The 13,148-nt window shown below is 42.6% G+C and overlaps 1 protein-coding gene across 31 annotated transcripts in view; it reads right to left on the bottom strand.

Annotated features, from left to right (window-relative positions):
• The window catches only part of rims2a (regulating synaptic membrane exocytosis 2a), a 307,760-nt gene that overhangs the window by 236,119 nt on the left and 58,493 nt on the right, over positions 1 to 13,148 (bottom strand). For all 31 annotated transcript variants that reach the window (XM_067448016.1, XM_067448017.1, XM_067448023.1 and 28 more), the window contains one exon: positions 425 to 702. In XM_067448016.1, coding sequence (XP_067304117.1) covers positions 425 to 702 — 278 coding nt within the window. The remainder of the gene's footprint in view (positions 1 to 424; positions 703 to 13,148) is intronic.

Genomic DNA, 13,148 nt, shown 5'->3' with positions numbered 1-13,148 from the left:
AACATCCATAACACCATAGAAACTGCTTAGCAACACCCTAGTTATGACCCATTGTTACCATAGAAACCATTTAAGAATGTATTAGCAACCATTCAGAACACTCTAGCAACCACTTAGTAACAAACTAGCAACTACCCAGAACATCGTACCAATGCACATCACCTCCTTCTGCTTGTCTCAGTATTTCTGTCTACAGGGAGATTAAAAAGCTAGCATCAAAGTTTATCTTAACCAACTTTACCTATTAAGTTCCCAATATAATCAACAAATTCAGTTACTGTATGCAAATTAGTTCAGCAAGTCAAAAGAATAATGCTGCTGCTCAAAAAGAATAACGGTTTCTAAACGCAGGTTTATTGCAAGTTCAAACTTTTCGACATCGTAGCACTCTAAAAGCACATGAATGCATTTAATCTGCACTCACCTGTTGCTCAGAGGGTCGTTGGGCTTCAGACCAGAGTCGTTGTTGAGGGACGACTGGCGCAAGAGTCCTGGAGCACGGCTGCGGTCCCCTGGAGGCCCCTGGTATAGCAGTGGGGCTTCCTGCAGTTTGGCCTTCTTCTCCTGCGGAGCCTCTTCGTGGCGGCGGCGAGGGTCACTCGCACCCGGGGGCAGGGTGTCCCCTGGGCCGCTGTAGAACCAGGCCCCTGACTTGGTGAGGATTTCTTGTTGTTTTCGGCACAGGTTGCATACCCACATCACCTGACAGTGACAGAACAGGAAATTACAACCAAAGGAGAACACAAGACAGAGGCCACAACCCCAAATGAGACGGATGAAAACTTGCTGTTGTGGGAGAAGCGATTTGTATCGTTAAATCAGTCATTTTGGTTTCAACTGTGAAGCCAGTGAATACTGGGATATTTGTCCAGAACCTCATACGCAGGTCCCACAACAAACAGGTTCAGGAAACTGTGATGCTGGTGCAGCTAACAAACAAAACTGTCAGAGTGCATGTGAGAGGAAGTGATGAATGCAAAACAATTCTGGCTCAACCAATGGTATGAGTTTGGGGGTGGAGCTACCTGGTTTGTCTGACTAATAGTCCTGCAGGGACATATTTTAGTAGGCCAAAGCCCAGATACAAGTTAAAATGCAAACCCTTCCGGTTATATTGTCTTGAGGTCAATGACTCGATAGGTTATTTTGAATGGGTTTTTGATTAAATGTCTGAAATAAGGTCTGTGTTGAACACAAGCTCATGATATTTGATCCCAATTTATTCTACAGCATAATCCCATTGTGATTTTTTGTAAAGGTAGATAACACATTAGCCTGACGTGGACATACTCAATTCTAGTCAGAATACGAGTCTGATACTGCTCCATTGGGCTTTGGTTATGGGGGCATATTTCAACCGACACAGGAAAGACCTCAATTGGATAGACCTACAACCAATCAGAACTACAGACTACAGAGCTACAGATGCTAGACATCTTTCCCATTGACAAATGCCTTGATCGCGGTCCTCTGTTGCTCTTTTAAAATGAATGCGCTGTCGATATCTTCTATAACAGACGCAATGGCGGAATCTACACATCTCAGTTCTTCAACAAAAGCCAGTGGCTTAACTTTGTTTTAAAAAATGGGTGGGACGGTCTCACGTGAATGCGTGAATTTTGTGATTTCACTGGAACAAATAGAAAGTCTCTGCAACGGTGTTAAGCGTTAGATTAAAGTGCTCGTCTGTGTGAAGACTGCATGCACGAGCGACAAGAGAAATCTGCAGCACTGATTACAGCAGCAACGAGCGCCAGATTGCCTCTTATTTAACAAAGAAACTAACTGATGCTCTTCTAGTTAACCAGAGATGTTTTGTTTGTGTTAGTTAGGTTCATCCGTGCAGCAAGATGTTTCAAAAAGTGGTGGAGACATGTCCCACTTGCAAATTACACCTATGACAACAGCCATCATTGTTGTAAACTAATTCAACCCAAGCGCACTTTGATGACATGGCTGATTACGTTTCTGGTGATAATCTGTCAATCATCGCCCTGACAATGTGATTGGTCCGACACAGTTTCTGTTCGGGAAGAATAACTCCTCTACGGATCAAGTCCAGACCAAACTTCCCGACCTAAAAAATGTTGTGGGCGGGGCTAAGTTTGGCTGGCATCCAGGCTAATAATACATATGACACACACACACACATTACATAATGGCATTATCCCTGTATAACTTTCGATTCACTATACATTCGTGTTGTTAACATTATATGCACGTACGCGCCAATTGCCAACAAAACAGACATTTGTTTCACTCACCGCCTGCGGGTTTCTACTCATGACCACGAACAAACAAACACACTTGCAGAACTTTGTTGCTTCTCAGGAAAAACAAACTGGATCCACTTTTTCCTTAAAGGACAACTCCGGCGAATTTTTAAGTTTATCCTGATCATTATGTCTTTGTGAGTACAGTCTATAGAAAGAAAAGAAAAAAAACGGATTGGTCCTTGCAACACGGAGTTATTACAGTTAATGCCCAGAGCCCCCCTCAGCTATAACGGCAGCTTTGGGGGCATAAACGTAAAGGGTGTCTTTGTGCCTCTTAACAGACCCCAAATGCAATGTAAATGTCTGTCCAACATGAACAGGGCCTTTACATGACGACAAGATGCGTTTAGCCACTTAGCCATTGTTTAAATTCACCTAAACAGTGTGTTAGATGGCTAGCTGTATCTCGCGGTGAAGTCCCGTGGGAACTCCGTTGTAGCCGGAAAAAAGGCACATAGTCCAGTTGGGAAGAGCGTCGTGTGTATGAAGAGAGCTCTCAGTTCAGTGAACGGTTGGAGTTACAACATCTACTTCAAGACATTCGTTTATTTATATTCTGAGGGACTGTCACTCATGTCAGAAAGTGAGTAACTAAAGACACTTGTGTGATTAGCACTGATTTGAGACGTGAACCGTTTAGAATTATTCAGTCCGATTTGGTGAACTGGTTCGACCGGTTCACTAAAAAGATCCAGTTAAAAAGAACGATTTGTTCGTGAACCGGACATCATAAGCCCGTCACACTGCGATTCCGGCAAATACACGGATAATGCGACCCGGCATTTGTTCCCGGGCCGCTAGATTTGGTCAATTCACACTGCTAGCGAAATACCGTAATATGTGTGCTTTCACACACAACCCGTAACGGTCCCAGATCGAGTTGACACGTGACATCCGGATGTGACGTATAATGGCGAGCGATCTCAGCTTCAGCGCGGATAGTAAGGAGCTCCGTGGTCTCGACTTGTGTTCAGTTTGCGCACGTTTCTGCTTGTTTCATTTTAGTTTCTTTTGTATACGAACACACTCTGCGTTTAAAACAACGACTAGCTCTTCTGGCACTGCAGGGTTGTATTATTGAAAAAACAAGCTCTAGGAGTCGCACGATAACTACGTACACGTTGCGGCATTAGTTTTGGCTTTTGTTCACACAGCGCTCGTCCCGGGTCGAACCCTGCAATGTTACTAGGTCCCCGACCCGGGTTCAATTCGGTAATCAATTCAGGGACGTGGTTGCTTTCACACATAAGGCGACCCGGCAATGTTCCGGGAATATCGCGGGTCCGACGTGCAGTGTGAAAGGGGCTATAGAGTGATGATCCGATCAGGCTCAAAAGTGAAGAAGAAAATGTTCACGTTTGTGCCTTTCTGAATTGTGGCAACAGAATGTGAAAATTAGCAGCGAACACTTTAACAAGGATGACTAACTTACAGACACAACACAGCCGGGCCGGTTGAAGAAAAATGCTATTCCGTGGTTGAAGACGGGTGCAAGGAGGTAATGTAAGTGGAGGTAATGTGGAGGTAATGTAAACTTTATTTATCCTTCCATTTGGGTGAATCTCGTTGTCATGTAAGGGCTCTGTTATGTTGGACAGACATTTTAATTGCATTTTGTGTCTGTTAAGAGGCACAAATACACCCGTAACGTTTATGCCCCCAGCTGCTGTTTTAGCTGAGTGGGGGCTCTGGGCATTAACTGTAATAACTCCATGTGGCAAGGACAAATCCGGCTCATTTTTTTCTATAGACTTTACTTACAAAGATATAACGATCAAGATAAACTTAGAAATTCCCCAGAGTTGTCCTTTAACGCTGGGTTATTTGGAAAGCTGAACAAGGTTATCTTTCCCTCACAACCAGAAACAGACTTCTTTAGTGACATTGCTGATTTAATGGTCTAAAAACAAAACGACAGCGCTGCCGACGGCTTCCGTAACCCGAACGAAGCTTGTTGATGTGCTCTCGCTGTTGCTCTTGCTCGGGTTGAAGTGTCCATACAAGCAATTCAGCACTTTATGAATTCATACAGATTTAAGCTTGGTCTCCTCTCCACCAATCAGCTGGTGTGTGGTGAGTGTTCTGGCGCAATATGGCTGCCGTCACATCATCCAGGTGGATGCTACAGATTGGAGGCGGTTGAGGAGATTCCCCCTTCTATGTAAAGCGCTTTGAGTGCCTAGAAAAGCGCTTTATAAATGTAATGAATTATTATGAATTATTATTATTATACCTGTCTATAAAAAGGTGGTTATTAACAAGTGGCTAAGATGTTGTCATGGACATTAAAACTTAATTAATTGCACTGAACAGGTAAACTCGTCTACTCATTAGGTGTTCAAGAACTTCCGATTAATTAAGTCAACATTTATGTGATGAAAGTCAAGTCGGCGTCAACTCGTCGCTGATGACATTATTAAAGAACAAATAAATAAGTCTGAACCTCGCGCTGAGGGTATGTTTACATGACACCATTTTCAACTGAAAACAGAAAACTGTTTATGTGTTTCGGCCATTCATTTACACGACAACAGGGTTTTGGGGTCTTGAAAATGCAAGGCTTTGATAACGATGCCTTTACGGTCTCCATGTAAACAACAAAAACGCATGCATATTACATGTTCACAGGATGTTTCTTGGCAAATCGACTTCAACTACCGGCTTGGCATGCATAATAAAGCCTTTTTAGTAATTTTCGCAGATTTGTGTGAACAGGGATCATTTTGGCAACATTGCTGTCTGTTTTTAGTACAGTGTTGTCATGTAATCAAACCCTGAGACTCGAACGCCTTGTGCACAGCTATGGCATTTGGCACAGTGCTGCCCATGAGGTTATTGCCCCTACATAACAGCTTATTTTCTCTGTTCTTTTTTCTTTAGGTCGTTATATTTCTCACAGAGTTCTGCGCATTCTAAATCAAATAAAGATAAAACAGCAATCTCAAGATTACATTTATATGAACTATTAGTAAGACTGAATTAATTTTACCTGGCAGGTAAAACCTACCTCTCTCTATTAATATTTAAGGTTTTAGTTGCTAAGAAATATGTAATCTAGAACTTTTCAGTTTCTGAGACATTTAATTGATAAATCACAGAACAGTGTTGACAATATGTGTGCATGCCATTTGCGCGTGATGTGTGAGCTATTGTCTGTATGTGTGTGCATTACAATGTAGCAGCGCATTCGTTCAGAATGGTGATTCATTTGTGTGTACAATAAGCTGTTTAAAACATGCATTCGCCTGATCAATTTTGAACATCCAGATGGAATAATCAATATCTTTTGGAGCTCTCTCGGAATATGCATTTATTTGTCATTTTAACTGTTGGAAATGGAGCGTGAAAGTGGACTTCGAAGATTTCTTATCCGGTTGTGCACTCTATAGGCCATGATCAGCATCTAGTCCACGTCAAGCTTTAAGCGTCATGGCAGAGAATTAAAGTCTGTGCAACCCCTACTACTCACTAGGCCGCAAAACACAGCCTCATTGGGTCTATAGCCACGATCATATAAACTATTCTACCTTGAACTTTTCAGGGAAAATGTTTAAAGGGATTCTCCACTGCTTTTTCATATTAAACTATGTTATTCCCTTAACTAAGACGAGTTGATACCTCTCTCGTCTGGCGTGCGGTGACGATCTGATAGCATTTAGCTTAGCCCATTAAGCCCAGTTCATTCACTATGGTACCAAACAGAGATCAAGTGAGAAACGACCAAACACCTCCACGTTTTCCCTATTTAAAGCTGCTGTCCGTAACTTTTTTTTGTGTTCAAGATTTACAAAAATTATATAATGAGAATATACAACATGAATCCATTTTCCAAACCGTGTTTTTGTCTTACCCTGAATCATTATGGTATACTTAATAATAAGTATTTATATTGGGACTATTTCAGGCCAGACTGGTAGGTACCGCTGCAGAGGAGCACAGTCCCAGCGTGATCCGCCATAGACATAAACAGAGAGAAGTAGCTCCGGCTGCAATGGTCTTCCGCAAGATGCATGCAGTTCTGTTTATTAACCACTAGAGTGCAAAAAGTTACGGACTGCAGCTTTAAATACAGTTACACGAATAGTTGAAGTAAGTGTATGACATAAAATGAAACGTGGCTTTTTTTAAGCGGGTTTAAAAGGAGAACTATAATGTATGGCGGAATAGCAGTTCTGAAAGTACTTAGACCTGATGCAGTAAAAGATCCCGGCTGAAAAATCCTCTCCTCCTATTGACAGAAATGAGAGGGTGAGGGGGAGATGTGAGGGAGGATTTTTCAGCTGTGAATTTTTACTGCGTCAAGTCGAAGTACTCTCAGAAATGCTATGTCACCGCGCGTCAGAGCGATTAATTGCACGCAGATGAGAGACGAGAATGTATCAACTCGTCTTAGTTAAGGGAATAACATTTTAATATGAAAAAGCGGCGGAGTATCCCTTTAAAGATTTAAAAAGTGTTGACTAAAGCTTAATAGTAATGATGTTGAAGTCGTGCGACCACTTTTACTTCTGCCAATTATTTTGAGGCTCCACAAATCATAGTTGTGTTCATTTGGGAAGATTATCATGAGGGGCTTTCGCACTGCATTAATCTTTTCATAGTTTCCTAGTTCCTAGAACTAATGGCGGAAGTACCCGGATTTAGGTGTGGAATCTGGGTAGGAACTAGGAATGATTTTAGTTGTAGAAACTTTTTAGTGGAACTAATTTAGCTCCTACTTCAGATTAGGGTCTAACCCAGCACAATAGGAACTACCAGTGACATAAGTGTACACTGATTGGCTGAACGCAAATTTGAGGGGACAAAGCGAGTATGTGTTATGCTAAGCTAGCAACAATAAACATCAACTACACGGCACACACTAATACTTTTCCATATACTGTCTACTATCTTTTTATAACAGCTCTATCTAATAACGTATTAGACAGGACTGTTAAACAGATTGTAAATTGATGAAGATGGAGAATGTGGGAACTGTGTTCTTAGGCTCTGCCGTTCTCAGCGTGTGATGATTGTCTGCCAAAATAAAAGTCACAACAACAAGTTTGTGCGGTTTGTGCAAGTTTGAGCAAGGTGCGGCTTACATCACTTCAGAGTTCCAAAATGTTCTTACGGGAAGCTTTAGTTCTCTGGGAACCAACCTGGTGGTTAGTTCCTAGAACTACCCTGGTGCGAAAGCCTGAACCAAGTGTGTAAGAATAAGGAACTTTTATTGGTCTGAATTTATCCAAAAGCCAATGGAAAAAAATACTGTTGGGTTTTCATCGAGGAAACCAACTAGAGGGATGCTAACTTCTAGGTTAGCCTACAAAAATAGTCACCACTGCAGCAACTCTATAGCAGATGTGGAGCGGGGTGGAAGGAGTTTAGAAACCTGTTTGGAAACAACTTGTGTTTTTTTTTTTTTGAGACAATGATAGCTATTATTACTGTACTCAAGTCTAACTGTACCTTTACAACCTCTCAAACCTCCTGCTTTCAACACAGCAGTCTGAACATCTCTTGAACGTTCATGTCCCACCATCACTGAGGGCACGGCAGCCTGACCTCATTATTTGCCAAGCAGAAATGCACTTAGCAGCCAGTTGGCATCAATGCTCCCATCCAGTTTGCTGGTGGTAATCAAACATGCTCTCCGCCACACACAGAGGCTTTCATCCATCCAGCCTGAATACAAAATGCCACATCCGCCCATGGAAAGATGCATCTCACAAAAGAAATTAACTAGGACATTTTTATTATTCCACAATATTCCTAAACAAAGAAGTGACAGTCTGTTCCTCACATAACACTATGATATGGCTTGGAATATGATGCACAAATCGTACTGTATGGATTACTGTAATGGTGTTTTTTTTTTCTGTTTTTTTTTCTGGTTGGCATTCATTTACTTTCTCTGTATAAGACCAGGTCTGTGTTCTTCAGAAGAAAGTGAGCATCACAATAAATAAATGATGACACAATTTTTCCCGTAATATCCAAACAAAATAAGAGACAACAGTATATCCAAAACCAATAATAATTATTTTGAAACTTGAAAAGTTGTGTATGAGCTGCCCTATCATACAATAAAGTGAAAAGGTCACATCTTTCAAGTATATTTTGATAAGATCACAGTGAGGAATTGCACTGCGACTAACCCTGTGACATACCGCAGATGGATGTGAGTGTTATTGTGATGAATGTTTGGTCAGTCAGCGATTGACAAGCGAAAAGATGTGTGAGTGAAAAATTGATAAAGTGCTGAGTGAGCTGTCATTGGTGTCAAATGGCAGGGGACCTTTATGGGTGAATCTTATGAAGCCTGTCAAGAACATGTCAGGGTCATGTTTCACCCCAAATCAAAAGAGAGAGAGAGAGAGAGAGAGAGAGAGAGAGAGAGAGAGAGAGAGAGAGAGAGAGAGAGAGAGAGAGAGAGAGAGAGAGAGAGAGAGAGAGAGAGAGAGAGAGAGAGAGAGAGAGAGAGAGAGAGAGAGAGAGAGAGAGATGCATATTGCTTAAACTGTTTTTAGTTCGAATAATTTAAAATATCATGTAATTATATAAAGTATTGATACAGTTAATGCTGATACAAATAAAATTTTATGTTCATTGCGTGTTTTGGGTTAAAGCACAACTTTGAAAATAGATTAATCCCAATTAAATCATTTTAGACATTTATGTGATGAAAGTCAATGTAATACGGTTTGTGGATGGGAAGGAAGGAGGCGGGAACCGGCGAACGTTCAACAAACTTTAATTCAAACAAATAAACAAAATGAAAGTAAAACCGCGGACAGCCCCTCACGGACGACTGCCCGCAAACACACACAAAAATAAAACGTGGGCAGCCCCTCACGGACGACTGCCCACAAACACAAACAAAACATAACATAAAATCCAGGCCTGGTCCTCTCTCCTCTTCCGCTGTCCTTGCTCCTCCTTATATGCTCCCGTCACATGGCCGCGAGACGAGACCGGTGTGCCACGCAGCTGGCACTCGTGAACGTTAATCACCGGCCCGCTCTCGCGGTCCCTCGCCCCCCTGCTTGCCACACCACATACCCCCATCGCCCCTCGCAGGCCGGGGGGCACTCCCGAGACGGCGCTCTACTCCCCCTCCCCCCCTCTCCCGGTGGGGGCCGATCACGGCGGCCGCGGCACCTGGGGGTAAGGACAGAGAGGCGAGAGAAATGTAGACGGGAGCACGAGGAGCCCACGGAGCCCGCGGACGAGAGAGGGGAGAGAGGGAAAAAAGAAAGAAGGGGAAAAAAAAAAAATTCTGGTCCGGTTCCCAGACACACTGCCGTTCGGCCCTCCGCCCGCCGAGAGGCTCTTCCTCGCGGTGCTGTGCGATGGCACTGGACGCCTGGTGGGCCGCTCGATCCTCCTCCGCCCCCTGGCGGCCGGCGGTGACTCCTCCTTTCGAGGGACCCGGGAGCGAGCCCCGCGCTCCCTGCTCCTCCCCTATCAGGCGGATGGCAGCAGGCTCCGGCCCCCGGCAAGCGCGGCGACTCCTCCGCTCCCTCTCGGACGGCAGCCACCCCACCTCGACCCAGGGGCACGGCAGCGAGGTCTCTGTCCCACCTTTCCCGCTCCAGCACCATCGCCTCGGGCAGCCCTCGCGGTCTTTCCTCATCCGCGCTGCCCGAACTCCTCAGCACCGCGATCCCCCTCAGCAGCGAGGGCTCTCCGACAGCGCGTCCCTCCTTCCTCCCGGGTTTCGGCACCAATGTAATACGGTTTGTGGATGGGAAGGAAGGAGGCGGGAACCGGCGAACGTTCAACAAACTTTAATTCAAACAAATAAACAAAATGAAAGTAAAACCGCGGACAGCCCCTCACGGACGACTGCCCGCAAACACACACAAAAATAAAACGTGGGCAGCCCCTCACGGACGACTGCCCACAAACACAAACAAAACATAACATAAAATCCAGGCCTGGTCCTCTCTCCTCTTCCGCTGTCCTTGCTCCTCCTTATATGCTCCCGTCACATGGCCGCGAGACGAGACCGGTGTGCCACGCAGCTGGCACTCGTGAACGTTAATCACCGGCCCGCTCTCGCGGTCCCTCGCCCCCCTGCTTGCCACACCACAGTCAAGTCGACATCGACTAGTCGCCGATGACCTCTTTAATGAACAAAAAAATAAGCCTGAACTTCGAGCTTCGATGACAAAGCCATAAGGATATTGCTCCTACATAACCTCTTTTGTTAATCAATTCCTTTATCTTTGGGTTATATTATATCTTTGGATTTCTGCTCGTTCTGAATCAGATACAGATAAAGTAGCACAGTAAAGATTACATTTATGAATGCATCGGAAAGAGAGCGATTGCGTGTGAATTAATTCTACCTGGCTGCATCTCTCTACTAATCGTGAATCTGTGAGCTCTGAGTATGCGTGTCAGGAAGAAAATGGCTTGTCCTGTTGCGCTGTCTATAGGCCAGTGTTTTTGAGGGAAACATTTGAGGATTTTTCTCTATATAATGTACTTCAATGGCAACCAACGGTTGATGGTGCAAATCAATGCAGTTTCAAAGTGCTTCGAAGGGCTTCAAAGGGCTCTGCACGATCCCAGCTGAGGAATAGGATGAAACGATCGGTCATTTTTAAGAAAAAATTTAAATGTATATACTTTTTAACCACAAATCACAAAATTTTCTTCAGTGTTGTAATTAATCATGCCGTATGACGTCATCACGATGGAAAGGTCACGCGTGAGGTAGGTAGAAGTACCGACCCAGTGCCAAAAAACTCCATCTCATGTTCTCCTCCAACTTCCATTCCGACATCATTGTTTTACCTTTATTTTTGTAAATGCCGTTTGATTTAGTCTTTGCACGTTCGTTCTAACACCGGGTCGGTATTTCCATGTACATCATGACCACAACTTTTCCAACGTAATGATGTCACACGCTATGAAGAATCACAACACCGAAGTCGAGCATTCTTGATTGAAAAGAAGCCTATATACTAGGGGTGACCCCTAATAGTCGAAGATTCGATGCATCGATATGCAGGACCGGATTCGACCACTGATCTCATGGTCGAATCTTCGGGGGTGTTATGAAACGAGGATCATACCATTTTGGCAATATGGGTGTAATCAATATTAGTGTTATAAAGACGTGTCGCGGTGCTGAGCGATCGCCCCTTTAAGGGCACTGAGCTTCGCACCCGACGCGATGCGCCACACATACAACGACGGCGGCATTCGACGCCTGGCCGCGGTGATTAAATGTATATTTCCCACAAATCGTGAATGTATACAGATTTCACCCTGTGCTATATGACACACTCAAATGTTCTTTTATATATTTGTGTGATGTTCTGTGTTTCGATCACCGCCTTTAAATATTATGAGAGAACGGTTAATTTACGAATGTGTAGTGTAGCCTAGTTTTGATCACTTTATTAAAAGTGGTTGCTGTGGGCCGGACCGCGTGTAAAGTAAAATAAAAATAGTCTTAGCCCCCTGCTGACTAGTGTCCTGCCCTTCCCAACCCGTTTATACCATTTATTTGTTTTCCAGTCTATGGTTTACACACATAGATGATTCGAATATCGGTCGACCATAGAGAGATTTGAAAATTCTGATTCGAATGTGTAAATCCTTATACATTTGTTTTTTCTTGAAAATTATGATCATTTCACTAGATAAGACCCTACTCCTCAGTATATATATATATATATATATATATATATATATATATATATATATATATATATATATATATATATATATATATATATACACATATACACACACACACACACACAGCATATGCATGCCAATATTTCTTAAATATATACATGAATGTAGGTGCATTTATATATACATAATAATTATACACAGTACACACATATATATTATTGTGATTAACATTAAACCAGACTGGAGTGCAAAAGAAATATTAGGCTACTATCACTTTAAGAACCATGGGAATCCATTATACTGATACCGCTGTTTTATTTCTCAGCTGTTTATGTTCACTTAAGCCATAACCAACTGTGTTTGCTAGGATACTAGTCAAGATGGGCCTTTCAGTATTATTTTATGAGAATTTGTCTGTTCAAGTGCAAGAAGCAGCCGAAGAGAACTCAGCTTTCTGGGCACATGCTTTGGATGTGTCCATACAAAACGTCTCATATAGCGAGTACCGATTTGAGTTCTTCTTGCGCTTGAATATTTAAATTGACAAGGCTTAAAAAGACATGCACTTTTGTGATGATGCAGCACTGGCCTGATCAGGACATTTTTTATATTTTTATAATGAATGCAATATTTGCAATATGTAAAACGAGATTTGGTTATCTGAGTAGTTCTGAGAGGTAGTGTATGGAAAACATAAACATCAACATGAAGCTAGAATATTATTGTATTAAACAGAATAACCGGAGAGACTGTCCAGGGCCGCTGAATATTTTATAGATGTCTGATAAAAGTAAGGAAGTTCATGATAAGGGGAGCGTTATCATTCGGCAGCTAAAACACCGCCTGCAGGTGGAACATGAATATTTAATAATGTTCTATATTTAGAGCCCAGCAGCTCGTAATAGACTGGATGCATATTCATAGGTTTTATTTTCTCTGAGCTTAATAAGGACCTGTTAAACAAAGTGTTAATTATGCAGCGACAGAATTAAAAATAGACAGATCTCTAGGAGGAAAAGAACATATGAGAACATATCTCAGTTCTCTACGGGTATGTCATGCTGTCAAACAATATCTGGATTATTAGCTTAAATATTGTGCAAATTAAAGTTTAATATGATTTTATAATTCAAGAAGGTTAGATTTTGAGAACCGGCTACATTGAGCTGTTGAGAACAAATCTAGAAAATAAGAACATGGTGATTCACTATCATCTTTTTTTAATGACAAACA

This window comes from Pseudorasbora parva, chromosome 7, assembly GCF_024679245.1.
Source record: "Pseudorasbora parva isolate DD20220531a chromosome 7, ASM2467924v1, whole genome shotgun sequence".
Classification (NCBI taxonomy): domain Eukaryota; kingdom Metazoa; phylum Chordata; class Actinopteri; order Cypriniformes; family Gobionidae; genus Pseudorasbora; species Pseudorasbora parva.
The sequence above is the reverse complement of the archived record's forward strand: the minus strand, read 5'-3'. Positions and strand labels throughout refer to the sequence as shown.